The 24,519-nt window shown below is 56.5% G+C and overlaps 2 protein-coding genes and 14 non-coding genes across 18 annotated transcripts; 5 read left to right on the top strand and 11 right to left on the bottom strand.

The window, feature by feature from the left end:
- Window positions 1-7: 7 nt before the first annotated feature.
- FTCD (formimidoyltransferase cyclodeaminase) lies at window positions 8-5,684 on the bottom strand. 3 transcript variants are annotated; one of them, XM_027666200.1, is made up of 12 exons: window positions 5,565-5,681; window positions 5,228-5,437; window positions 4,270-4,453; window positions 3,623-3,751; window positions 3,422-3,510; window positions 2,990-3,169; window positions 2,764-2,901; window positions 2,340-2,471; window positions 1,626-1,687; window positions 810-939; window positions 519-680; window positions 8-123 (listed from the first exon to the last, which is right to left on the bottom strand). In XM_027666200.1, exons 2-12 carry the CDS (start codon window positions 5,279-5,281, stop codon window positions 76-78), a joined length of 1,308 nt encoding a protein of 435 aa, XP_027522001.1. In that variant the 5' UTR covers window positions 5,282-5,437; window positions 5,565-5,681; the 3' UTR covers window positions 8-75. The 3 variants fall into 3 exon arrangements, with proteins under 3 accessions (XP_027522001.1, XP_027522002.1, XP_027522003.1); XM_027666201.1 differs by lacking the exons at window positions 5,228-5,437; window positions 5,565-5,681 and having other exon boundaries at window positions 4,184-4,295; XM_027666202.1 differs by lacking the exons at window positions 8-123; window positions 1,626-1,687 and having other exon boundaries at window positions 5,565-5,684.
- Window positions 5,685-5,976: 292 nt separating this feature from the next.
- Window positions 5,977-6,048, top strand: TRNAP-AGG. The gene has a single exon. It is a non-coding gene; the product is annotated as a tRNA-Pro (tRNA).
- Window positions 6,049-6,354: 306 nt separating this feature from the next.
- TRNAA-UGC lies at window positions 6,355-6,426 on the top strand. Its single transcript has one exon. It is a non-coding gene; the product is annotated as a tRNA-Ala (tRNA).
- A 611-nt stretch (window positions 6,427-7,037) lies between these two features.
- TRNAS-CGA lies at window positions 7,038-7,120 on the bottom strand. Its single transcript has one exon. It is a non-coding gene; the product is annotated as a tRNA-Ser (tRNA).
- Window positions 7,121-7,365: 245 nt separating this feature from the next.
- On the top strand, window positions 7,366-7,437 carry TRNAP-AGG. Its single transcript has one exon. It is a non-coding gene; the product is annotated as a tRNA-Pro (tRNA).
- A 370-nt stretch (window positions 7,438-7,807) lies between these two features.
- Window positions 7,808-7,879, bottom strand: TRNAA-CGC. Its single transcript has one exon. It is a non-coding gene; the product is annotated as a tRNA-Ala (tRNA).
- Window positions 7,880-12,665: 4,786 nt separating this feature from the next.
- LOC113958123 (beta-keratin-related protein-like) lies at window positions 12,666-12,962 on the bottom strand. Its single transcript, XM_027666239.1, has one exon. The coding sequence runs from the start codon at window positions 12,960-12,962 to the stop codon at window positions 12,666-12,668; it is 297 nt and encodes a 98-aa protein (XP_027522040.1).
- Window positions 12,963-18,996: 6,034 nt separating this feature from the next.
- On the bottom strand, window positions 18,997-19,078 carry TRNAS-GCU. The gene has a single exon. It is a non-coding gene; the product is annotated as a tRNA-Ser (tRNA).
- A 587-nt stretch (window positions 19,079-19,665) lies between these two features.
- On the bottom strand, window positions 19,666-19,739 carry TRNAT-AGU. Its single transcript has one exon. It is a non-coding gene; the product is annotated as a tRNA-Thr (tRNA).
- Window positions 19,740-20,722: 983 nt separating this feature from the next.
- TRNAP-CGG lies at window positions 20,723-20,794 on the bottom strand. The gene has a single exon. It is a non-coding gene; the product is annotated as a tRNA-Pro (tRNA).
- An 806-nt stretch (window positions 20,795-21,600) lies between these two features.
- TRNAS-UGA lies at window positions 21,601-21,682 on the bottom strand. Its single transcript has one exon. It is a non-coding gene; the product is annotated as a tRNA-Ser (tRNA).
- A 270-nt stretch (window positions 21,683-21,952) lies between these two features.
- TRNAA-UGC lies at window positions 21,953-22,024 on the bottom strand. Its single transcript has one exon. It is a non-coding gene; the product is annotated as a tRNA-Ala (tRNA).
- A 553-nt stretch (window positions 22,025-22,577) lies between these two features.
- On the top strand, window positions 22,578-22,649 carry TRNAA-UGC. The gene has a single exon. It is a non-coding gene; the product is annotated as a tRNA-Ala (tRNA).
- Window positions 22,650-23,281: 632 nt separating this feature from the next.
- On the bottom strand, window positions 23,282-23,364 carry TRNAS-CGA. Its single transcript has one exon. It is a non-coding gene; the product is annotated as a tRNA-Ser (tRNA).
- Window positions 23,365-24,235: 871 nt separating this feature from the next.
- On the bottom strand, window positions 24,236-24,317 carry TRNAS-GCU. The gene has a single exon. It is a non-coding gene; the product is annotated as a tRNA-Ser (tRNA).
- Window positions 24,318-24,435: 118 nt separating this feature from the next.
- Window positions 24,436-24,508, top strand: TRNAM-CAU. The gene has a single exon. It is a non-coding gene; the product is annotated as a tRNA-Met (tRNA).
- Window positions 24,509-24,519: the final 11 nt, after the last annotated feature.

Genomic DNA, 24,519 nt, shown 5'->3' with positions numbered 1-24,519 from the left:
CTGGGAGGGAGGACAGCCCTGGCTCAGTGCTGGGTGCCTGTGCTCCCCCAGTCTGACAGTGCCCACCAGCCCAGTTCACCTCTCCCGTTCTTCAGGGGTGCTTTTTGGCAGCTTCATGGCTTCCTGCAGGTAAAGAAAAGCAGGTTAGCTGCTGTCACCAAGGCCATGCCTTGCATCAGGGGCTAGGGCACACCCCAGAGCTCCCGTACTCTTGCAAACCTCCTTTATGTGATGATGACCCTTCCCCTGGGCCTGGCTTTAGCATCACTGGATGTGTTAAAAAAAAGAGTAGACGTGGCATTTTGCCACATGGTTTAGTGGCCATGGGTGCACTCAGTAGAAGGTTGGACTTGATGACCTTGGAGGTTTTTTCCAACCTTAATAATTTTATGATTCCAAGGTCACAACCCTGCTGCTAAGGATACCAGAGCGCAGCGATCCCAGTCCTCCTTCCAGCTGGAAAGCCCCCCCCCCCCCGGCAATTCCCTGCAGGATGTCTGCCTCTAGCGGGATCTCACCATGTAGCTGCTGAAGGCACGGGAGTCAGCATCCACCATTGCCACCAGCTCATCCATGGCCTGGTGGAACGGGGGGATCAGCTTCCTCATGATGGGGTCCAGGTCCTCAAACTGCCGCTTCCCGTAGCTCATCAGCCCCACCATGCTGCCCAGCGCTGCTCCCTGCGAGGGCATGTGGGGGAAATCCTCCAGCAGGACATAGTGCCCACTGCCACCACCATGCCGGCCCCCCTCAGGGGCTCCACACACCAAGTGGGCCCCCAGGACTCCCACTCAGTGTGAGGAACGTACCAGGGCACCTGCAGCTGCAGACACGGAGCCTCCTCCCGGCGATGCCGACCTCCCACCGACTGCCCGCACGAAGGTGCCCAGGGGCTTGGACACCAACCCCCCGTCCACCTCTCCTGCCTCCACCAGGTACCTGCGGCACAGCAGCCCCAGGGTTTAGAGCCCCCCAGATGCAGGGACACCACCACTACCCTCCTCACCCGGCACTGCCCTCTCTGACAGATTGTCATTGACCTCATGAATGAGAAGGTGGCTAACCCAAAAAAACCCAGCATGAAGGTCAGGGAGAGGACTGGGAACCCCATGGGGACAGCTGGGGAACACATGTCCTGGTGGTGTGGGGGGCTGCTCTGGTGGGCTCATGCAAATGGAGTTTTGTGGGACAGAAACACCTGCAGCCAGGTCCTAGGGGGGACAACAAGTACTTCACCTCATGGGTGGATTTCCCTTCCTTTCACCCCTCAGACACGTGTTTCACACCGTCTGCTGCCGCACAGCATTTCTCCTCAGAGGGCAGCGGGTGAGCCAGAGGCAGTGAAAGTTGGCATGGGGATGGACGAGGGAATTTAACATTCCAATTTGGTTACAAGACCTGCTCCCACTGCCTGCTCAAGTGACCTGGAGTTCCCTCACTCCACATTCACAACCAGCAGCATTTGGGAGCAGGGACCAGGGCACGCCTACACAACATCCAGCAGAGAAGTCCCCTGGGGGTGACCAATGCTCGCAAAACAGGCCGAGTGCAAGACAGAGGCAGCAGGATCCCCCCATCCAGGCAGGGATGGGCACCATGATACGAAGCAAGATGGGGGTCCCTACTCAATGATGCGCTCCCGGGGATGAAACGGAGACAGGGAGTCCAGGCCCAGCCGACTGACCACCTGCAAGGAGCAGCACAGTTGTGTCAGCCCCGTCCTGCTGCAGCCTCTTTCCCTACTGCTAATTAACCACGGGTGAGTCAGCATTAGGACAGAGTTATTTTGGCCACCACCCAGAGAGAGGACAGCTGGCACCACCACCCTGTGTCCCATCCCAGACATGGGGGAGGCATGTGGTCACCTACAGTGACTGGAAACTGTACTGATTAATCATTAACTTGCTCTTATCTAGCACATTTCCCATAGGCTGGAAAAGTCCCTCCCTCCTGCAGTGGAATAGCAGAGCCCTGTCTCCTCATTTCCTGCTTATGCTTGTCCTAGGACAGCTTTCCATAATGCCACATACTGTCCTTGAGCTCTGGGGACACCTCCTTCCCCTCCTGGTCTCCAGGCAGGCAAGATGGGCAGATGCTCCCCACACTCTGTCCTCATGGGTTGGGGTCCCTGCTCCCTGAGCATTTCAGCATCCTCAGAACAATAAAGCAACTTGTCTCACTCACTGTCCCCCCACAAAAACCTCCCTGAAGACAACTGTCAAGCCTGGGGCCTGAGTCGTCCCAAATCTCTGCTCAGTGCCGCTTTGGGAGGCTGGGGGAGTGGATGTGTCTCTCTCATGATGCCACCCTTGTGTTGGTACCAGGAGGAGTCATGTTACCAGCCTGATCTTCTGTTCTTCCTCCAGGATGAAGAGTTTTTCCTTCTTGATGTAAAACTCAGCTGCATTCAGCATGGCCTTCTTGGGAATGAGTCCCACCAGCTGGGATCCCACCACAGGAAGATTCAATGCCTGCAAAGAACACAAGAAATGTGACCATCCCTAGAGCCCTGCTGCTGCTATGACCCCAGCCTGGTGGTCCTCATCCCTTCTCAGGACATGGGTAGCTCATGGAAAAGCCTTCAATGGAGGAGCTGGGGGCTAGCAGCAAGTCGCTGAGCTTTTGGGGGTTTCGTGCCATTCAGCACTATGGCTGAGCTAAGCATGAACTAAAGCAGAGCCGGACCTGGGGACAGGGAGAAAAACTTGGAGGGAGACATCCTCTGTGAAGCCCCCACTGGAACAAGCCTCCCACACCACCCACCTCCGCGTCCTGGCAGACCTCCTCATAGACAGCATGGAGTGGCGTGGTCTCAAAGTCCAGCAGGTTTGTTGAGACCTGGGCTATATTCTCCTCCTCCAAATACCAGCCGATACCCTGCACCTTCTTCAAGCGCCCAGGCTGCCAACAACTGCCACATTCAGGGCATGGCCCAGGAGGCAAGGGGCCACATGGGTCTGCTCCTGGCATGCCACTGGCACGGGTGTACCTGGTCGGGGCCGCGCCCCTGCTCGCGGATGTTGAGGGCAATGCGGTGAGCCAGCTCCTTGGTGCACAGCAGGTTGATGTTGTACGCGATAAGGAAGGTCCGGGCACCTGTCACTGTGGCCCCCCACCGGGGGACAAAGGTTGGGGGCCCGAAATCAGGAGCCCACTCTGGTTTTGCAAGCTGAGGAGGAGGGAGGAGAACGTGTGGGCTGGCACCGCTGAGCAGCACGAGCCACCCGCCCAGGGATGGCCTCTCCCTTCCCAGACGGAATCTGCCATGACCACCTTCATGTTCAGCACCACTCAGAATGTGTCCCCAGCTCCTCTTGGTGCAAAGGGACTATGCCAGCCCCCAGCACTCTCCCCGAAGCCAGAGACGTACAGCTCAGCTCTGCCCGATCTGTGCCACTCAACTGGGTGCCGCCAGGCTCACCTTCTCGGGGAGTGCCTCGTACTCCCCGGCACGGATGGAGGGCAGGTCCTTCCTGCTCTCCTCCCGTGCCGCCGCTCCGTACAGGTAAACTGCAAGACAGAGCCCGGGCTGAGCACCACCAGGCACGGGCTGGCACTTCCTCCAGCCCCTGGAATCATGCAGAGTAGAATGGAAGGAGAAGAGGTTCCGTCCCCCACTCACCAGGTACTCCCAGCTCCTCTGCCAAGCGCTGCCCGAAGATGTGGGCGCAGGTGACACACTCCTCCATGCTGACATTGATCACTGGCACGAAGGGGCAGACGTCCAGGGCCCCCATCCGAGGGTGTTCACCTGGTGGCAGGGCAGATATAGGGATGGGAGTTGGGAAGAGTGAATAGACAAGGAGGGAGAATGGTCCTTTCCCAGACTATTACAGACTGAACACCATTGTTGTGAGGAAATCACAGAATCACAGAATAACCTGAGTCAGAAGGGACTCACAAGGATCATGAAGTTCAACCCCTGGCCCTGCACAGGATACCCCAACACCACCAACATGTACCTGAGAGCATCATCCGAACTCTCCTTGAACTCTGGCAAACTTGGGGCTGTGACCACTGCCCTGAGCAGCCTGTTCCAGTGCCCAACCATCCTCTGGATATGTTGTGTTTGTGGCAGTAATGTCTATCCAGCCCAGGGACAGGAGGCACTCAACCTCTCTGGACTGGGAGGATGAGCAAGAGCTTTGTTCCCACCACCATCTATCCCAGCAGCACTTCTTACTGAGGGTGGGGCGATGTGCCATGCATGGTCACCAGCAGCTGGGATGCTCCGTGCCAGAGCAGCTCCTGCATCGCCCCCAAGCTCACCCGTGTGTCGGCTCATGTCAATAAGCTGCCCAGCCACTCGGGCCGCGCTCAGCGCCCCTTCCACGACTGCCTCAGGGGACCCCACAAAGGTGTAGACGGTGCGGTTGGTGGAAGTGCCTGCATCCACGTCCAGCAGCACACAGCCCGGTGTCCGGGAGATGGCCTGTCCCAGCGCATCGATCACCTGCCGGACAGTGGCTGAGCTGGCTGGGTCCCCACCACAGCTGCAGCTTTCCAAGGGAGGAGACATCCCTTCTCAGCTCTCCCCCTTCCCACTGGTGCAGGGTTTGAGGAGGATCAGTGGGGACCATCAGCCCTGTGCTGCAGAGGGTGCAGAATCCAAAAGCATAAGCGAGCGTCCCACCCGGGGGGTTTGGGGTACCCCTGGCTCCCAGTGAGCCCCAAACTTGCTGTGGTGGGGGAGAGACACCTGACTGCTGCTGCATGTCATAGAACAGCATCACAAATCACTGTTCCTGAGGATACAGTCTCCAGCCAGCTTCCAAAAAGACTTGGCTCTGCAAAACCTGTTCCCTGGGGGAAGCTGTGTTTTTACAGCCTTTTTGGGTTTGCTGAACTCCCCTGCCCCTGGCAGGGCCAAAGTTCAGCTGAGGGCAAATGCCCAGGACAGATTCCATTAACCTGGACAGAGTCCTTTGGCATAACAACTGCAAGAGATATTTCTCTATGGGGGTGTCCCAGACCACCCCGAAACCTGGTGCTACAGCAACCAGCAGGCAGCGGAGGGAGGTCTGAGCCCCTACTTCTCACTGAGGTGCCAAAAGGAAGTGAAGGTTGCATTTAGGCATTTTTGGCACTAGCCAGGCAGTGAAAGGTGCACAGCACTTCAAAGGAGGCACGGCAGAGTCTGGTAGTGGGTACTGCTCTGTGGAGGGAAAACGCAGCCATCAGCACCCCAGCAACACCCACCCCTCAGCGCTTTCATGCACTCCCTCACCTCTTTGTTATTCCCCTCTGAGAAGTTGGGGACGCACTCCACCAGCTTCGCCATGGTCCCAGGATCTGCCTGCACCCTGCAGCCCCCGGCTCAGCTCTTCACACCCTGTGGGTTTCCTGCCCTTTCCTGTCCCACTGCAGAGCAAAAGCCTCTAAGCACCCAACGTGCAGCTTCTTTCCCAAGCTGGGGTTTCTCATTAACTGCATTGATCTGTGGCCAGGGGACAGAAAGGGGCTTGGATAAACACCATGGTACTGGACCTGCTCTGCCTGGAGCAGCTCCAGGCACAAGGGCTTTGCGTGAGCACCAGGGCCAGCCAACGGCACTAATGACTTACTCGCACCAATTAATTGTGACAAGAAGGTGATGCCACATGAAGAAAAAGATCTGCTGAATTCAGGAACATGATGCGACTATCGGATGGGACAGGCACTGCAACAGGAGCACTTCTAGCAAAGGGAGAGCTCTTGGCAGAACCCCCGGGACTCCCAGTGTGTCGCTGTAAGCAGGATTTAAACCTGTGCAGGGAATCCGTATTGGATTTCGAGTCCAACGCCTTCACCCCACGGCCATCACAGCCTCCCTTACCCGGGGGGGGGGGAAGGTGGTGAGAGGAGTGGGGTTGGGACATGTGGCCCCCAGCCCAGCCACCCCCGCTGTCCCCGGTGTGCTCCGTTGTCCTGGCGAGCGGGGACGTGGCCGCAGTCTCCCCACACAGAGGGAGGGGGGCAAAATCACTCGCGCACCTCGGCTCGTTGGTCTAGGGGTATGATTCTCGCTTAGGGTGCGAGAGGTCCCGGGTTCAACTCCCGGACGAGCCCTTCTTTTGCCCACACCACCGCCCGCAACCGACTCTCAAGGCATGGGACACTCAGGGGCAGAATTAGGTACCATCGCAGACCCACCGCCCACCTCTGCCCGGGGGCTCTAGCCACAAAACCGCACCCGGCGATACTTGACAGCCCTTCCCCCTCTTCTCACTCCCTTCACAGCCCGCTGGCACCTCAGGGACACCCAGAGCCTACAAAGCCCTGAACCCCCTTTCCCCAGCCTGAGGGGCTGGGGAAGGCGGCTGACACAGGCATTTGTTCGGACTGGGGACAACGCCGCGGCAGAGCCCGCGCCAGGGGGATGTAGCTCAGCGGGAGAGCGCTTGCTTTGCATGCAAGAGGCCCTGGGATCAACCCCCAGCATCTCCATGTCCTTTTGCCTCTCCAGATCCCCCTCTCCGCTGGCTGCGGGGCTGCCAGAGATCGCCAGAACACTTCTGGGGCTACCTCCTGGCACCCCAAAGTTGTGTAGAAATTCCTGCGGCTCTTTCCCTCCCCTGTCTGGCAACAGGGGAGGGCTTTGCAGGGCAAGGGCGCTCTCTCTTTTGCTTTGCCACGTGGCTCAGGACGAATATCGGTGCTGGGGAGAGCAGCTGGGAAGGAGGAGGGTGGCTGGTGCCCAAAAACACATCCGGGAGCAGGGCAAACGAGCCGGGGTGCACTGCTCTCTCAAGGATGTGGGACAGGGAATCCACCCAGGGAATCCATTCAGCCCGGGAAAAAGCTGCCTCTCACTACCTCTCCCGGGTCTGCAATATCCAGAGAATCCCGGGTGTGTCTGTGCCACGGTGCTGCCATCACAGTCCCTGCCTGAGGCATTGTCGGGCCTTCAGCTGCTCTCCAGAGAGGAGGGGGGAGTCGGGATGAGGCTGGGAGTGCTCCGGGCACTAATGACCCTCCTCCCGGGAACCCCCACCCAAGTGCGAGCACCGCCGGACCCCCACCGTGGGTAGTATCAGGGCGTTGGCTAAAAACCCTGACGCTGTGAGCAGGATTCGAACCTGCGCAGGGAATTCCCTATTGGATTTCGAGTCCAACGCCTTCACCCCTCGGCCATCACAGCTCCATTTCGCCGTTCCCGGGGGGGGGGTGTGACACACAGCAGCCCCCGTCCCGGCCACCCCCGCTGCCCCCTGTGTGCCCCGTTGTCCTGGCGAGCGGGGAAGTGTCGGGGCTGTACCGCCGGGGGCAGCCCCCGAGCCGGGGGCCGCTCGGTGGGGCTCAGTGGGCCCCGCTCTGCTCCCCCGGCCCCACTGAGCGGGTCCCCTGGCTTGGGGGTCCCCGGGAGCAGCCATGCCCGCGCACCCCGGCTCGTTGGTCTAGGGGTATGATTCTCGCTTAGGGTGCGAGAGATCCCGGGTTCAACTCCCGGACGAGCCCTTCTCTTTTTGGCTCCCAGCACTGGGTTCGGGGGACGGATGGGGCGACGCTGCCTGGCACAGGGCGCACGGGTGGCACAGGGCACACGGGTGGCACAGGGCGCACGGGTGGCACAGGGCCGGCCGGTCCCCTCCCGGGTGGGTAAAGAGGGCTGTCGGGGCAGTGGAGGGACGGCAGAGCATGGGTGGGGTCCGTACTTGCCGTCGCGGCCACAGGCGGGCAGCGCTGCCGTGGTGCTGGGGGATCCCCTTCGGGAAAGCTTTTTCCCGATGTAAAAGTGGAGTTTATCGTCGCTGTCGCCTGGAGGAACTGCGTTGGGACTGTGGGGGAAAAAAACCACCAAAAAACAACAACAAAAAAAAACCCAAAATGGAGATGCTGGGGATTGAACCCAGGACCTCTTACATGCGAAGCAAGCGCTCTCCCACTGAGCTACATCCCCTTCCTGTCAGTGTGTGGGAGAGGAAATGTACTCAGTGACACTGCAGGGGTCGTGTCCCCTCATGAAAAAAATTCCATCTACTGAATGACCACCCCACGGGATGCTGTTCGCGGGCAGCTTGGAGAGGCAAGGACTGGTCCTCCCGTACTGGTCATCGGAGAGCAGCAGGGGTGGAGTCCCCTAAGGAGGGGTTGTCCCAAAAGGAAGGGCTATCTCCAAAGCCGGGGCTTTATCCAAAGCAGGGGATGCCCTCAAAAGGAGGGGTTGTATCTAAAGGATGGGTGGTATCCAAAGGAGTGCTTATCCAGGAGTTGAACTCAGGGTCTCTTGCATCCAAGAATGAGAAACCTATCCCTACACCCCACAAGCTGGTGTACTGCACTCCTTTTTCATCCCCAGCCCCTCTATCCCACACATTTTGAATTTAGGGATATAGCTGAGGCTGAGGTTTTCCACAGCACATCCACCACCTTGAGGAAGCATTTCTACACCAGCCATGCCAGGAGGCAGCCCCAGGGCTGTTCGGGGGGGCTCTGGCAGCCCTGCAGCCAGCAGGGAGGGGTCTGGGGGTAGCAAAAAGACATGGAGATGCTGGGGGTTGATCCCAGGGCCTCTTGCATGCAAAGCAAGCACTCTCCTGCTGAGCTACATACCCTTGCTCCAGCAGCACTTTACTACTGGCCCTTGAGGGTCCATCCTTCCCACAGGAATGTGTCCAGCTGGGATGTGGGACCAACCCCACTATGCTGTGCACTGCTGTTCCAACCCATGTCACAGCCCCATGGGCACCAGTGCCCAAAAGAAGGGCACATCTTGGAGCTGACCCTGGGACCTCTGCACCAAAGTGAGAATCATACCCCTAGACACACAAACCAGGGCAGAGCCATTCCCTCTGCCCTCAGCCTGTGTCCTCCATTCCCCCATGGTGCTCAGCACAGGCTGAAGGCTCTTGGGTGCCCCCATCTCCTACCACCACCCCTCAGAGACCTATTCCACATGGTCCTGTGTGGCTTTGGGACAGGGGACAGGAGCTGTGAGTTCTGGGTTACTGGCAAATTCCCTCATCTGTTTTTTTTTACGAGTCCCTGGGAGCTGCCAACCATGGGGATCAGCAGGGTGTTGGGGCTGGGCCTCCTACAGGTGCCGTAGGGGGCAGGACTGGGGTTCAGCTCCAAGGCAGGACACAGGGAATTTTTCAGGACACAGTTCCTGAGGGTTGGGCTGCCTATAGCTGTGCTGGGGTGGGAACACGAGCTGCTGCAGGAGCCCCAGCTGGTGGGAACCCCTCTTCTCACAGGGAGAACAGGGCGAAGAGCTGACTTTCAGACAGCAGCGAGCCTCCAGTGCTGATTGCATCACATGGCCCTGCCAGAGCAGGGACTCCCTCCATCCAAACCCCCTGAGCTGACTGAGGTGACGTGGGAGGATAGTTCAGCCACAGCCTTGCTCCTCCCCCCTGCCCCTCACATCACAGAGGGCTGGGGGAAGGGGGCAGGGGAGACTCTGCACCCCGTGGTTTCCAGGTCTCGTAACCCCCTGTAAATACCCAGCTCCTTCAGCCCCACACACCCAGCACTGACAGCAGCCACCTCGCACAGCAGTGGCCATGTCACCCTTTTCCTCTTTGGGAAATGCGCAGAAACCTCTCAGGAAACATGAATTAGCAGCCCTGGAATGTATAATTGAACAATTCTTGAGTTTAAAACTCAAATTCCCTCGTAGGACCCTGTAAACTGTTGGGATTTGGGCTCTGCTTTCATTGCGCTCATCCCTGTGTCTCCCCAGGGGCTGCCATCGAAAGCAAAAGCTCAGAGGAGAAGAGGGCGTAGGACAGCCGGGAGCAATGTCTGTTGATGATTTGGGGTCAGGGTGAGACATGGAGCCAACAGGGCTGCGGGCTCACTGGGGTGCAAGCCTTGTGAGCCCCATTCCCACAGGGAGCACCAGGAGGGCCAGACTGGGATGCCAGTGCCTTTTGATTTGCCTGCTTCTTCCCCCATGACTCACACATGTAGGCAGCCTGTTATTTTCCTGCTTTATTGGATTTCCAGCCCTGGGGAAGAGCTGAAGCCCTTGTCAGAGCTATTGCCTGTCTGACTCTCCAGGCATGGCAGGGAGGGCACCCCAAGGAACAGCAGCAAGCCCCTGCCCTGTGCTCGTTCTGTGGGGGCCTGGGGTGGGATGTCCTCAGTGCTTCCCTCATCTCCCTCCACTTTCTCTTAGCTTCCTAAAGCTGAAAAGCAGGTGTCCTCTCTGCTTTGGTGGGAAATTGCATTGCAAGACTTTGGTGGGTGAGGAAGGATATTTTTCACAAAAAGAGAGTGGTTTGGTTTAGAAGGTACCTACCTACAAGACCATCTCATTCCAACCCCCTGCCATGGACAGGGACACCTTCCACTAGGCCAAGTTGCTCCAAGCCCCATCCATCCTGACCTTGAACACTTCCAGGGTTGGGCCACACAAGTCCCATCTCCACCTGCTGTGCCTGCAGGCTCCCAGCTCCAGGGGCTCTGTCTCTCACCTGGCTGGCTCCAGGATGTGTGTCCCCAAGTGCTCTGGCTCCAGCAAGGAGGATGAGGGATGCTGCCTGTTGATGCCAGCTCGCCCTCCCAGCGTTGCCCTCAGCTCAGTGCCTGGTCTGAGATACACATTTTGCAACCCAGCAAAGGCACAGGTGGTGGATCTGGCTCTTCATCCTCTCCCACTGCTGTGAGACACCACAATTTTTGTCTTCTCATCTGCATGTGATGGTAGAGAAGCCATGGATTGATGTGCTGGGATGACCCATCAATGACCCAGCCACCACCAACTCTTCTGTCCCTATCACTAGCACTATGCTGCCTGGGATTTCCATAGAATCACAGAATATCCTGAGTTGGAAGGGACCCATGAGGAACCTCAAGTCCAACTCCTGGCTCAGCACAGGACAACCCCTAGAATCCCACTATGTGCCTGAGGGTGTTGTCCAAACGCTCCTTGAGCTCTGGCAGTCTTGGGGCTGTGACCACTGCCCTGGGGAGACTGTTCAGTGCCCAAACACCCTCTGGGGGAAGAACCTTTTCCTGAGATCCAACTTAAATCTCCCTTGACAAAATCTCCACTCCGGATGGTCCCACTCACTTGCTCTTCACACTAATCTTCCCTTTTCCATAGCAACTCTCTATGATTCTCCACTTGTTCCTCCTCAAACCATGACTTCTCCTCCTCCTTCCCACCTCATCCATCCCCAGGGTGGGGAGGTACCCATCCTTCAGGAGTGAGAGGATACTGAGTGACCACAGGGAGAAGGTCTTCTCCAAGGTCACAAAGCAACTGAGGAAAGATGGGAGGTGAGCAGGAGACATAAAACTCAATAGGCATGGCCAGAGAGTTCCACCTGGGCTACACTCCAGCCTCTTTTTAGAAATGCTTCTACTTTTGCTGCCTTTGAAAGCCATAACCAGGCAATGCTGGGACCAAATCCCAGGACCCAGCTGTTTCTTCCATGTGAACCCTTCCACTCGCTAAGCATTATTTTTCATCCCAGTCTCAGTATATAGCTCCCTGTTTCTCACCAGGGCCTTTGGCTGCAGGAACCTGTATTTTAGGGCCTGATCAGCAGGTCTGTGTGGTCCTGCCCTGGGCAAATCCTGACTGGGGGGGATACGTGGTGGAATGAACTCAGGATGGTTCTTGAGCTGGGAGCCAAGGAGGCACAGCTCCCAGCTGGAGTCGAGGCACCCGTGGCTGCAGGAATGTGGTCACGGGCTGCAGGACTGTGGTCACGGGCTGCAGGACAAGGTGCACCTGCATCCAGGGTGGGCACTATGTGGCAAAGAGCAAGAATGAAGAGCCTAATCCTTGAGGTCTGGTTTTGCCCTGATATATCTTAGGAATTTTTTTTTCTCTTCACTGTCACCCATTAAACATTAGGTGAGCAGGGCTCCAAAGGAGCACCTCCTACCTTTTTTCACAGACCCCACCTCCACTCTCCTTAGCTCAGCCAAAAAAAATAAAAAAAAAATCACTGCAAAATGCAGGGCAAATGCCATATTGAAATGTCAAACCTTATGTTCCCAGCTCCTCAAGAAAACAGGCACTAAGTCTGCTTCTGTGGGAATTCCTTACCTCCAAGCAGGTGTTTCCGTGGGGCAGGAGAAGTTTCCAGGTTGAGAAAGTTGCCTTCGGGCTGGTTGTAGCAAACCACATGCTCTGGTCAGCACAGTGAAGAGCTGGGCAGCAGAAACCCCCTTTTCATACAAAAAAGAACCCTTCCCACCAGCAACAAGTTGCCCCCAGAGCAGGTCACCCTTTGAGACCCCAGAACAAGTAACACCAGAAGACTCAGTCTATGATGAAGCATGACTTTAATGAGAAGGGGAAGGAGAGTAAATCAGTTCAGAGTGTAAGAAAGGTGTTTCCAGTGCTCAGTAAAGAAATGGATAAACCCCATTCCAGGATGAGCCAAATCCCTACAAGGTGTTCCTCCTCCCCACCACCTCATGACTATTATGTGCCGTCTACAGCCTGCTAGAAGCATTTATGCCCAGCCAGCAGCAAATGCTGCATAGAACATGGAAATATGAAGTAAGACTTTGCAAGAGAAAGGTATACAGAGGCACGGTCTGGAGTGACAAGCTCGCAAGGCTCTCGTCCTCCTGGGGGAACTGCGGGTGCCCCCCGCAGCTGGGAAACCCAGGAGCTTAGTCCTCTTCCCCAGCCTTGGTCCTTGCGCTTCGTTTGTCCCTCCCGACGCGGCCACGCAGCTGTCACCGGTGGGAGGAGGAGGTGACCGCTGGGGACACCTCTACAGCCCGCTGCCCAGGCACAGCAACCCCGCCTTCCCCAGCCCCCGGCCCCCGCCAGAGCACACGGGGATCCCGCAGCACCGCAGGTAGCTCCCGACCGCCGCCGACGCCGTGGAGCCCACTGCGGTGTTCTGCGGGTAGGAGCTGAGGATGGGCCCGGGCAGGGTGATCACGACGGTGGGAGGCTGGATGACGGCGGTGGAGTCCCCGCAGCGGCGGAGGCAGGGCTGGTTGCAGCTGGTGGCCAGTGGCCGGGGACCGCAGGAGGAGGGCAGGCACAGGTCGTAGCAGGACATGGCTCGGTGAGGATGTGCACCTGAAAGCCACAGCCAGGCTGTAAAAGGCAAGGCAGAGGCTGGTCCGCCCCTGCTGAGCCCTCACGCAGCGGCTCCCATTATAGGTGTGCGAGAGTGAACTAGAGAGTGAGTTTGGATGGTTTAGAAACGCCAGAGAAAGGCTTTCCAAATGGGCAGGAGCCAGCATACCCCCCTGCCCCCCTTCCGCCCCGCTCGGGAGAATGGGAGGAGTTTGGTTTGAGCTGCAGATCTGGGGAAGCTGGAGTCACCGGGTACTGAGAACAGAGAGCAGACCCTCTCCTGCTCCAAGCTGACAGAGAGCCCTCAGTAAGCAAGATGCTCCCTGAGATGCATCGAATTGTAGCAAAGCCCACTTAAATCAATACAATGTGAGCTAAGCTATCCCATCCCAAAATAAAAAAGACCTTTAATGCCCTTCCATAAACAGGGGGACATCAATCCTTGCAGCCTGGGTATGTCCTATTCTATTTTTTTCCCTCTCCTTCAGCAAGGAAAATCATGCATGATGCTACCGGCTACATGGTTGCAGACCCTGCAAGTGCTGCATCCCACAACCCCTTGCAGTCCTCATTTTAGGGCAGAGATACACCCTTCCTTGATGTCCTCTGCAGGTGGAAGGGAGGCAGGTAACAAACCTTGAACTCCTGTAGAGGACCGGGCAAGAGCCTGGTGTGGAGGAGATGGAGCCCGTTTTAACTTACCCAGGTGGAGACGGCAGTGGTGGCAGCTAGGAGCAGGTGGTGGGGCTGGGCACTGTCCCCACTGTTTTATAGGGTGCCCCAGCCCCCCAGGGGAGCAGGTGCGTACCTTCCGCCTGAAACTTCCCAACAACCAGCAGTTTTCTCCTGGAAAGCTCCCCTGGCTGATTAAGCAGTTCCCTCTTTCATCTGTCATGTTTTGCTTCCATTTAATACTGAGTAAGATTGAAATGATTTGGGCTACAGGCATTAATTACCTTCCTTCCTAGGGCCAAAGGACATTTTAGGTCTTTATGCCACCAGGCAGGAGAGTGTTTCAGCAGAATTAGGGCAGGTGCATCTCCACCTTCCTCGCAGCACAACCAATTCAGCTCCCTGGTGCACCTGAGGTGAGACCAGGGACGTAAACTGAACATAGGGAGCATCCATTTGGAGTTAAATCCTGCAGTCTCATGGATGGCAGGAAAACTGAGGGGCTGCAGGGGTGAGGGTGCTAGATAGTACCGATGCAGACACAGGGACATGTGTTAGCCCAGCATGAGCAAATCATTATGGTTCTGGATCCACTTAGAGGGTTTGCCTTTTTTTTTTTTGTAGTTATTCCTTGCACCTGGGATATGAATCCTGCTTGGAAGGCACATCTAATTCTAAAAGCAAAGTGATCATGGGCTCTGACTTTCAAGAGCCCTTCTATCCCGCTCTTTGGATATGCTAGAAGGTCACAGCTCTGCTTCCCCATGATGGAGGGACATCATCAAGACCTGGTTAATTACAGGCTGTGACACCGGGTTGCTATACTGGAAGCCTGTTCACTACTAAAAACAGCCCCAAACATCCCAACCTGCACTTAGACATGAATCACCTGCATGATGGAGAGAGGGAGTCACTGACATGGTCCCAAGCAGGGGGATGAGCCACTGGGCTCTAAGGGCAAGGAAAGTTTGAAAAACATTTTTCATTTCACACCAGCAGAGCCCAGATGAAGGCACAAACATCTTCTGCCCTGGAATAAAGTACTGGGACACATGTACTATGCATGTCAGCATCCTGTTAAAGATGTGCCTTGTGGTGTTTAGGGGGGTCATTTTAGTTCTTAGGATGACTTGGACATGGTTGATCACACTGAATGGTCCCTAGTGACTCCTCCCTGCCCTGCCTGCCAGGGTAAAAAAGCCTTTCTAAGGTTCTGTGATCAAACTCAGCTTGTTTTTAACATCATTCTGGAAGGGCAAAAAGGAAATCAGCTTTTCTGAGGTGCAGCAGAGGACACATGCTTCAGAGAGAAGTAATCTGTCAGCTCCTGGAGCTAGTGGGAGGCTGTGGGTTCATCATAATTTCCTAAATGTTGATTTGGTGAGCAGGGAAAGATGAGGGTTTATTTATTGTTTATTTATTTATTATTGAACTTTCCCTTGCTGCTCCTTGCACCACTCTTGAATAATAAATTGATGCCACAAGAGCATCAATTTGGACCCACAACCTGAGAATTAAACCCTTCTTCTACCAGTCAAGGTTTCTTTCCCTTCACTAATCAGTTTCCATCTTTCTTTTTTTTTTTTCTTTTTTTTTAATACCTCTGCATTCTCATGATCCCAGGAAAACAACCCTTCCTGGGTGACTCCCTTCCAGGTTTCCAGGTACAGTCTGGGATCTTCTGAATTGCAGCCTTACTGTGTGTCTTCATTTTGCAATCCAGTTTAAGTACTTGAGGTTCTGCTCACAGTGGAACATCACATCCCAGAATAACATCCAGAGATGCAGCGATGCTTGGAATAAATGCAATGGGGCATGAGAGGGAATGTTGTTGAATGTGAGCAAATCCATGAACTGAAACAAGTCCTTTTCCTGGAAAAGGGGACAGAGGAAACAAAAGGCACATGTCAGGAATTTAAAATAATCAGATTTGTGTAAAGAATGAGACTGTAAAAAAAGAAAACCATAGGGGAAAGAGCAGATATTTGGGAGATAAACAAGGACTGTTTTTTCCAACCCTTGTTCATTTCAGAGAATGAGCCCTTTCTGCTTGAGATGTGACTTTCTCTGGAGGGACCTCAAACCTGAGAAAATTTCACCAAACCAAACACATCAGACCCATTTTAACTTCTGCACGGATTCAGGATGTGCGGCCACCTCAGCCCTGCCTCTCCCTGCAGATAAGGACATGAGAAGAAGCATGACCCAGGACCAATAATTCATGTGTTTCCCTTCCCATCACCAGCCCCAGCAGCACTTTGCAACTCCAATTTCCCCACTTTGCATTTTGATTTCCAGCAACCCAAGGGTTGGATGTCTCTGAGACTGGCTGGAGGGTGGGAGCTTGCCCCTGTACCAAAATTTCTCCTGAAAGGCAAAGGCAAGGGCACATTTTAAAGTAGCAACAGACCCACTGCATTCTATCTCCAAGGAACATCTGCATCCAGGGCACTTGCCCAGGGCTTGCTTCCTGGCAGTAGGACATGCAGGGACCACTCCCAGATGGCTGATGGATGAGCAGGACACCCCAGTGTCAGGAGGCAGCATCCTGATGCAGACAGACCCAGGCATGGGGCATTCTGGCTGCCTGTGTCCTTGTCAGGGCAGACTCGGGATGCTCCAGGGCCACTGTGTGCAGCCCAGGGAGCAGAGCCCAGCTGGTGCCACTGGGGAGAGCCAGGCTCTGGCTGCCAGGTGTTGTCCCGGGGCTGCAGATGATCCAGTTTCCTGCCGCCACACGATCCCTATAATTGCCGGGTCCCTGGGTGGGCTGATGCTCCACAGCATCAGCAGTGCTGGCACATTCCCTTCAGGAGGACTCGTCACCACTCACCAGGGCAGGGACATGCATGTGCCAGGGCAGGGCTGAAGGGTGTCCTACTCCAGCCACTTTGGCTCCTCTCCCAGCTGCCTCTGCCGTGCAAGTACCCACATCCCTTCCTGTGACAGCAACCCCCATGCCGTGCCTGCACCCACCACCCTGGCCCATTTCACCACCTCCAGCTGCAAGTTGGTCTCTCGCCAGGGCTGCACCCAAACCCATGCCTTTTCCCTAGGAAATCTCCCACATACCCCTTGCAAGGCACCTGGCTGTCCAGGCAAGGACATCCCTCTTTCCCTGGGGTGGCAGAGCTGGCCAAGCACCACAGCATCTCACGGCAGCAGAACAGGATGGGGCTGTGTAGTGGTTTAAACCTTGTTTTCCCCCAGAGGCTAAAAAATGGTAAAACCCCAAGGGGTGGAAACCCCTGGATGTTTTGAAGTCTTGTCCAATAGACGCTCCTGCAAAATGTAAACATTCCACAAGCTGACTGGAAGAGACGAGTTGTAGTTTTGGTAGTAGAAGTGGTGGCCATGTTGTAGGAGCCACAAGGAGAGGGCAGGAGCCCTCTGGGGGGGCCTCTGCCCCCCCCCAGCCCCAGCTGGGGGCTACAGAGACTTGGAACAGTGTTAAGCTGGACTATGTGTCTGTAGCTGTGAGCTGGGGGATGTTTTTCCACTGTGAGTGAGCAGAGACAGAGCAGAAGCGGTGGCAGCATCCAGAGGTTATGGCTAAGACCCAAGAGATAACTGAAGGAACAGTAAACAGCATGCAACCAAGGAAGACTCAGAGTTGCTCGAGCCGTGATAAAGAGCTGGCAGCAGAGCTACAGAGTTCTGGGGGTAAGAACTGTACCAGACCCCCAAACTCCTTTGAGACCCCCTCTTGGAAAGGAGGGACATGGACTCCTATTAAGGAGAAGAATTTTGGACATGCAGCACCAGAGAGAGAGAGGAGCTGAGAAGCTCAAAGGCGTCCCGGAGCTGGACCAGGACGGAGAAGGAATGTGTGTGGGGGGGAGTTGACCTTGGCCCCCCCTCCCCCCCTGCTGCTGACAAGCCTGGCAGCCTGAGACGGAGCACAGGAGCTCTGGTAGAACTCTTGAGGCAAGGACTTTCAACTGAATGCTGCCCAAGATGTTCTGACTCAGGGGTGAACCTCTGAGGAAGGGACTTTCACGAAGATGCCTCTGCATTTCGTGATACACCTGTGGTGAAGCAAGTCTTGTCCCTGCTGGCAGTCCACAGGTGACGCCTTCGCTTGGAGTCGAAGGAGAGCTGAGGGGCTTGGAGACCCCCTTGTGTGTATTGAAAAGAGATCCAGCTACAACAACCCAGTTGCAACTGCTGCATGGAAGACAGATGAGAAGAACCTGCTGCCTTAGAAGAGACTCCTGCTTTGAGACTGGAAGGGATCTGTTCTTCTTCCCTCCTGGACTTTTATTTGGAAGGGAGAAGAGATCTGATCCATTGTAAATACTATATGTCATGGTAGAGAGAGTTGTGATCATGTGTATAATGTATTATGATATTTATTTGTACAATCATTGTAATATATTCCCTTTCCCCCATTCTGAGTCTGGTGTGTTTTGTCTGGAAAGCCCATCCCACATTAGGTTGAGATGGGGAAGGGGGCTAGGACTAGGGAATTAGGATTTTGGGGTATCTCAAACCATGACAGGCTGGTGTTTCCCTGCTGCCTGATCCTGGTTTCTGGCTTGGGAGAAGCTGACGGAGGGGAAGCAGCTCCCTGCTGGTCCCCACATCTCCCCAAGGCATGGAAAGGAAATGTCGTTACAGCAAAAGTCAAAAAAGTGTGGGCAGCTAAGCCTGAGCATCCTCACCTTACCTTGAAGCCACGGCATTGCTTGGCCACATCATCAGTGGAAAGGAGTAGGGAGTAGGGAAGGCACTGGCAAGGCTGGCACAGTGTGTTTCCCCAGGTTCACTGAAGCACAGACATGCTCTGCCAAATGCGGGGTTTCCTTCTCTGCAAGACCTCTGGGATCCCAGAGGTGGTTTTACCTCTTTCCTCTTCATCTTGCCACAGCTCACCTTCTTCTCTCTCCAGGAATCTACACCGTGAGCACTGCTGCAGACACAGGAGGGAGCTACCAACACGTGGCAGCTACACCATCCTCAGAACAAGCACCTCTGGGACGTGGCAATGGCTCAGCAAGACATCCAGGATGGCTTTTGGCTCCCATTGGCACGACAGGGATGCCAGGTCCTAACCTTCCCTGCCCACAGTTTGGTGCTTTGCCTCCTGGAGAAAAGGTGGTGGGATGGCAGGTGGGCTCAGGGAATGGAGTGGGATGGGGGCTGCACCAGAGCACTGCCCCTTGCATAGGAGGGAAACGCTGGTCCCTGAGCAACCAGGAGCAGGTTCACTCCGTGGGAGCAGCAATCCAGAGGCACATGTGATGTGTACTTAACACGGCAGAGCAAAACACAGAGAGCAGGAGGATACCGGGCAGTGCACCAAAAGTTTTGCCTTGGATGGGGAGGGGTCCAGAGAGAAACGACGAGGGTGGGATTCGAACCCACGCATGCAGAGCACAATGGATTAGCAGTCCATCGCCTTAACCACTCGGCCACCTCGTCCCCTGTACTGGGATTTTTTGGCAGCTTTTTCTTTTCTTTTTTTTCTTTTTTTTGACCGCAGGCTGCAAAACTGGGGCTGGCCCTTGAGGGTGTCCTCTGGTGAGCTGGGCTGGGCAGGCAGAGCGCTGGCAGCCCCTGTCACAGCAGGACAGGGAAGCAAGCAGGCATTTGTGACCCATTTGCCCCTCTCCACGTTCCCCCTGTGTTCAGACGATGGCAAAGGGCAACACGGCATTTATTTTTTCCATAAAAGTGTGTACACCAGTCCTCTCCATCACTCACCCACACCCAGCCTCTGTCCAGACGCTTTTCCTACATGACTGAGCACCAGTCGTGCAAAGAAACAGGGAAGGTGGTGAGGGTCCAGGCAGAATTTTTATTTCCTGAACTCCCTGGATTCTGGAGGCAGTTTGAGCTATCTCTCCACTGTGCGCTTCCAAAGGGAGAGGAAGCAGAAGGAAACTTCTTACCCCCAGAGTGGGGTCACCTGGGACAAAGGGGTGGGGATCACTACTGCTCAGGGCAGGGCAAAGAGCCCCAGAGTGCCCCCAGTTTGGGACAGGGAGGAAAAATAGTCAACCAGGCCCAGGCACCACTGGGAGTCGAACCCAGGATCTCCTGTTTACTAGACAGGCGCTTTGACCAGCTGAGCCATGGTGCCCATGTGCCTGTCACTGGGTGTCCCTAAAAACACCTTACCCCATGACCCAGACTGCAGTCCCAGGTTTGGGGTTACCCCAGCTGCAAGCCCACGTCTGTCTGCTGCTGGGAGCACCCCCAGTGCTGATCAAGCCCCTGGCACAGGGAACCCAACACATCCAGTAAACAATGCCAGCTGGGTTTGGGGGTCCCAGGCCCTACAGGGACATGCTGCCCCCTCCCCTTGCCCCGGCAGAGCCGTGCCAGCTCCCCTTGCACTGCCCTGAGCTGATCATCTCAGTCTCGTCTCTCTCTCTGGAGGCTCACTCCAGCATCCGGGGGGTCCTCAGTGCATTGTCCTGGTTCTGGGTTCAAATCCTGTACGAGCCCTCCTTGTTGCTCCTACTGCCCTCCTCCCACCCAGCTCATCCCCTCAGCACCGATGCTCATCCCAAGGGACACCCTCTAGGAAGGGACACGAGGGCAGGACAGGGAGGGAAATGGCTACAGACATTTCCTCGCTGCCTGCCTTGGGGGGCCAGCAGGCAATCCTAGGCAGGCCGTGCCCACAGGCAACCCTAGGATTGTTCGGGGCGTTCCGGTGGCAGCCCCGCAGCCAGCGGAGAGGGGGATCTGGAGAGGCAAAAGGACATGGAGATGCTGGGGGTTGATCCCAGGGCCTCTTGCATGCAAAGCAAGCGCTCTCCCGCTGAGCTACATTTCTCCCTCCCCTCTCTCGTGCAAGGGCTGATTGAGTTCCCTCACCCCCACTGCTGGCCCTGCTCTGCCCTCAGGGCTCCAAACCAGACAGTCACAGCCTGCACTCCACCATCTCCATTGCTGCTTTTAAGGGACTCCATCCTATTTTTGGAATGTGGCCATGCAAAATGCTCTGCCCATGCCCACTTTACTGGGCCCTGTTTCAGCCTCACTGCCCTGGCCCTGGTCCCACCCTGCAGCAGGGGACCACTTGTGCCACCCAAGGCAGGTGGGTGCCCAAAAGAAGGGCTCGTCCGGGAGTTGAACCCGGGACCTCTCGCACCCGAAGCGAGAATCATACCCCTAGACCAACGAGCCAAGGTGCTGAAAGATGGCAGGAACCCCATCCTTCACTCACAGAACTCACAGAACTTTGTGGGGTGGGGTGGGACCTGTGGCAGTTCAATTTGTCCTGATGGATGGTCACAGCTGGGAGGTCATCCTTGCTCTTTCCTGGCTGTGGGCATGTGACCTGTACATGGCCATGGGCCGTACCTGCCCTGACTCTAAAATGAGGCTAAGAGGAGTACAGAGGGCAGGAGGACCCCCAAGTTTTGGGGTGTCCAGGCAGCAGATGTAGCTCAGTGGGAGAGCACTTGCTTTGCATGTAAGAGGCCCTGGGTTCAACCCCCAGCATATCCAGCTTTTTTTTCCATCCACAAACCCACCTCCTCCACAGGCCAGTGATGAAAAAGTCATGTCTACCTCTGGGAGGTCTCCCCAAAGGTGGGGGATGCTCTTGCACCCAGCACCATGGCAGAGCTGTCCACTGAGGCTGTAGTGGCAGCAGGGCCCCCCTACACTGCCGTTCCCCCACTGCCCCAACAGCCCCTTCTCCACCCAGGAGGGAACCAGCCCTGGCCATGACTGATGTGTGTCTCTGCCCACGGGCACCAAGCAGGGGGGGGCTGCTCGTGCCCTCTGTGCCAGGTAGCGGTGCCTCAACCCCACAGAGGCCATGCCGGGCAGTGGGTGCCCAAAAGGAGGTGTCAGCCAGGAGTTGAGCCCAAGGTCCACAGCCAGCCAGTGCCCAGTGCAGAACCTGCCCCCTCAATTCCCAGCAATGCTGCTGTCGGATGGGGTTACCCAGACCCCCACCCCATCCAGGCCTGCGTAAAACCAGTTGCTGTGAGCAGGATTTGAACCTGCGCAGGGAATCCCTATTGGATTTCAAGTCCAACGCCTTCACCACTCGGCCATCACAGCCACAGCTGATCCCCTGCCTGGTAAGGACAGCCAGGGACACCCCACTTTGCCCTGGGCTCTGCCTCCAGGGAGAAAATATTCCCCAGCCTGCTGTCACGGCCCTGCTCAGCCCCAGTACCCACACCTGCCGGGGCTGGGAAAAGGGAACGTCCAGGGATATTTAGTGATGGCTGGAAAAATTCCAGGTTGCCTCACCACAAGACGGGCAGTGCAGGGAAGTATCCTCCAAGGATGCCCAGGGCTACAGTAGGTCTTGGAGGGAAAAAGACATGGAGATGCTGGGGGTTGATCCCAGGGCCTCTTGCATGCAAAGCAAGTGCTCTCCCGCTGAGCTACATCCCCCTGTGCAAGGGCAGGGGAGGGAGAGTTGGCCCAGTCCCCACACCCCCACTGCTGCCCCACTGCTCACCCTGCTCTGCCCTCAGGGCCATCACCCTTGGGACACACACTGCCAGCCTTGGGGGCCCATCCTGCTCACAGGAATGCATCCAACCAGGAAGGGGCACCACCCCTCTGTGCCAGGGCCCTGGTTATGCCACGGTCCCACATGCCAGCCAAAGAAGATGGATGCCCAAAAGGAAAGCCCATCCAAGAGTTAAACCCCTCCACAGCCTAAGTGAGGATCATACTCCTAGACCAACAAGCTAGGGTGCTGCACCCCACTGCACCCCCAGATCTGTGCCCCACAATTTTGGGGGTCGGCGAGGGTGGCTGGTGCTGCCTTTTGCCCCTGGCACAGCCTAGAACAGGGAAATCCATCTTAGTGTGCCCAGGATATGTGGCCAGTGTTTAGAGGTGTCCACGGTGGCATAAATTCCCTGGACCCAGTGGCCACAGGGGCAGGTGGACCACGGGACCATTGGGGACTCCTGGGCACCATCCTGCTCAGGTACAGGGGGATGTAGCTCAGTGGGAGAGCGCTTGCTTTGCATGCAAGAGGCCCTGGGATCAACCCCCAGCATCTCCATGTCCTTTTGCCTCCCCAGGGATCCCTCCCTGCTGGCTGCGGGGCTGGCAAAGCCATCCAGACCCCCCATAAAAGCCCAGGGGCTGCCTGCAGTCACAGCTGGCCCAGGAGTGGGGGGACAGCAGTGGTGCATAGTGGGTGCCCACACCCCATGCCAGACCCCAAGCTCATCCTGGCCAGCTCCAAGCTGCAGTGACTGGGGGGAAACAAGGGGATGACCCCAAAGAGCTCTGCACCTCCAGAGAAAAATAAGACAGGCTCTGCCCAAAGGGAGGACTTCTCTGGGAGTTGGATCCTGGACTTCTCACATCTGAAGGTGGAACCACAGCCCCAAGCCTGCATGGGGCTTCCCAGCACTCCCTCATGGCCCACGGGCTTGGTGTGGGTCCCAGCTGGCCCATGGGCAAAAGTAGATAAACCCAACCCGACAATCTGGGTGTCTGTGGTCCCCACCTTCTGAGACAGGAGGATTCTCCTTGACCCCAGGTCAAGTGGCCCATGTCTCCCTGCCCTACGATGCCTCATTTTCTCTGGTGCAGGAGCCACTTCCTGGGAAGAGTGTGAGGGACAGGGCTGGGGGCTGCCCTAAACCCCACAGCGGTGAACTCCTGTAGGGGCAGCTAAAACCCTGTTGCTGTGAGCAGGATTCAAACCTGCACAGGGACTGCCCCATTGGATTTCGAGTCCAACACCTTCACCCCTCGGCCATCACAGCCCCATTTTGCCACTCCCGGGGGGGGGGAACAGCAGCCCCCAGCCCGGGGGTCCCCGCACGGGCTCAGCTGGTCAAAGTGCCTGTCTAGTGAACAGGAGATCCTGGGTCTGACTCCCAGTGGTGCCTGGGCACTGAGGGGGAGATGCTTTTCCTCCCTGCCCCAAGCTGGGGGGCACTGCTGGGGCTGTTCTTCCCTGCTGCCCCTATTTGCCCCCCCTCACAATGACAGCACTGCCCCAGAGCGGTTTGGGTGAACACTTTTACCTGGGGAGCCTCTACCGACAAGGGAATGGGGGTGAGGGGTGAACTTCCCATGGGAGCAGGGTCCTTGGACACACACTGACTGTGGCCACCAGTGCAGAGTCTGCACTTTGAAGTTGGCACCACTGGTGTAGGAGCCCTTGGGGCACATGTCCAGCCACAGTTAAGATGAACAAGCACGTTCACCAACAACTCCGATGGGAAGAACACTTCCATATCTTCTCTGACTGCAGTCCCCAGAGAGTTCAAGGCATCCATCCACGGTTTCATGCCTCCTTTGTCCCAGTTTGCTTTCCGGTTGCTCCCTCCTTTCTGCATTAATTTCCCTCCCACTTTCTGCATTAATCACTCCTTTAAAGATTTCAGAGTGTTTTCTTTCCTGTGACTCCTGGATAAGAGGCTCCCAGCCACTCCACACCGGGACCTCGGCTGCCCCTCTTGGATGCTACCTCGATTTCTCCTGCCATCATCACCCCCGTCTCCAAAACACGGCGGTGCTGCAGCTGCAGGGCACCAGCGACCTCATGCCCCTTGGGCAGGATGCAACGCGGTGGCGCCCTCCGTGTCCTCGGCGGTGTCCCCAGTGCCCCCCATGGCGGCAGCAAAAGTGCGACGAGGGTGGGATTCGAACCCACGCGTGCAGAGCACAATGGATTAGCAGTCCATCGCCTTAACCACTCGGCCACCTCGTCCCGCCGCAGGACCGTGTCGCCCCCTGCCGGCCTGACGCCGCCGCCGCAGCATTCCCCCCCCCCCCCCACCCTTGCCGCCCCGCCTCGCGCAAGCCCCAGCGGGGCAGCCTCCACCGCCGCCCTCTTAGCGCAGCCGGCAGCGCGTCAGTCTCATAATCTGAAGGTCCTGAGTTCGAGCCTCAGAGAGGGCAATGCTTTTTTC

Source organism: Corapipo altera, unplaced genomic scaffold, assembly GCF_003945725.1.
Source record: "Corapipo altera isolate COAL_440 unplaced genomic scaffold, ASM394572v1 81, whole genome shotgun sequence".
NCBI lineage: Eukaryota > Metazoa > Chordata > Aves > Passeriformes > Pipridae > Corapipo > Corapipo altera.
This window is presented reverse-complemented; position numbering and strand designations above follow the sequence as displayed.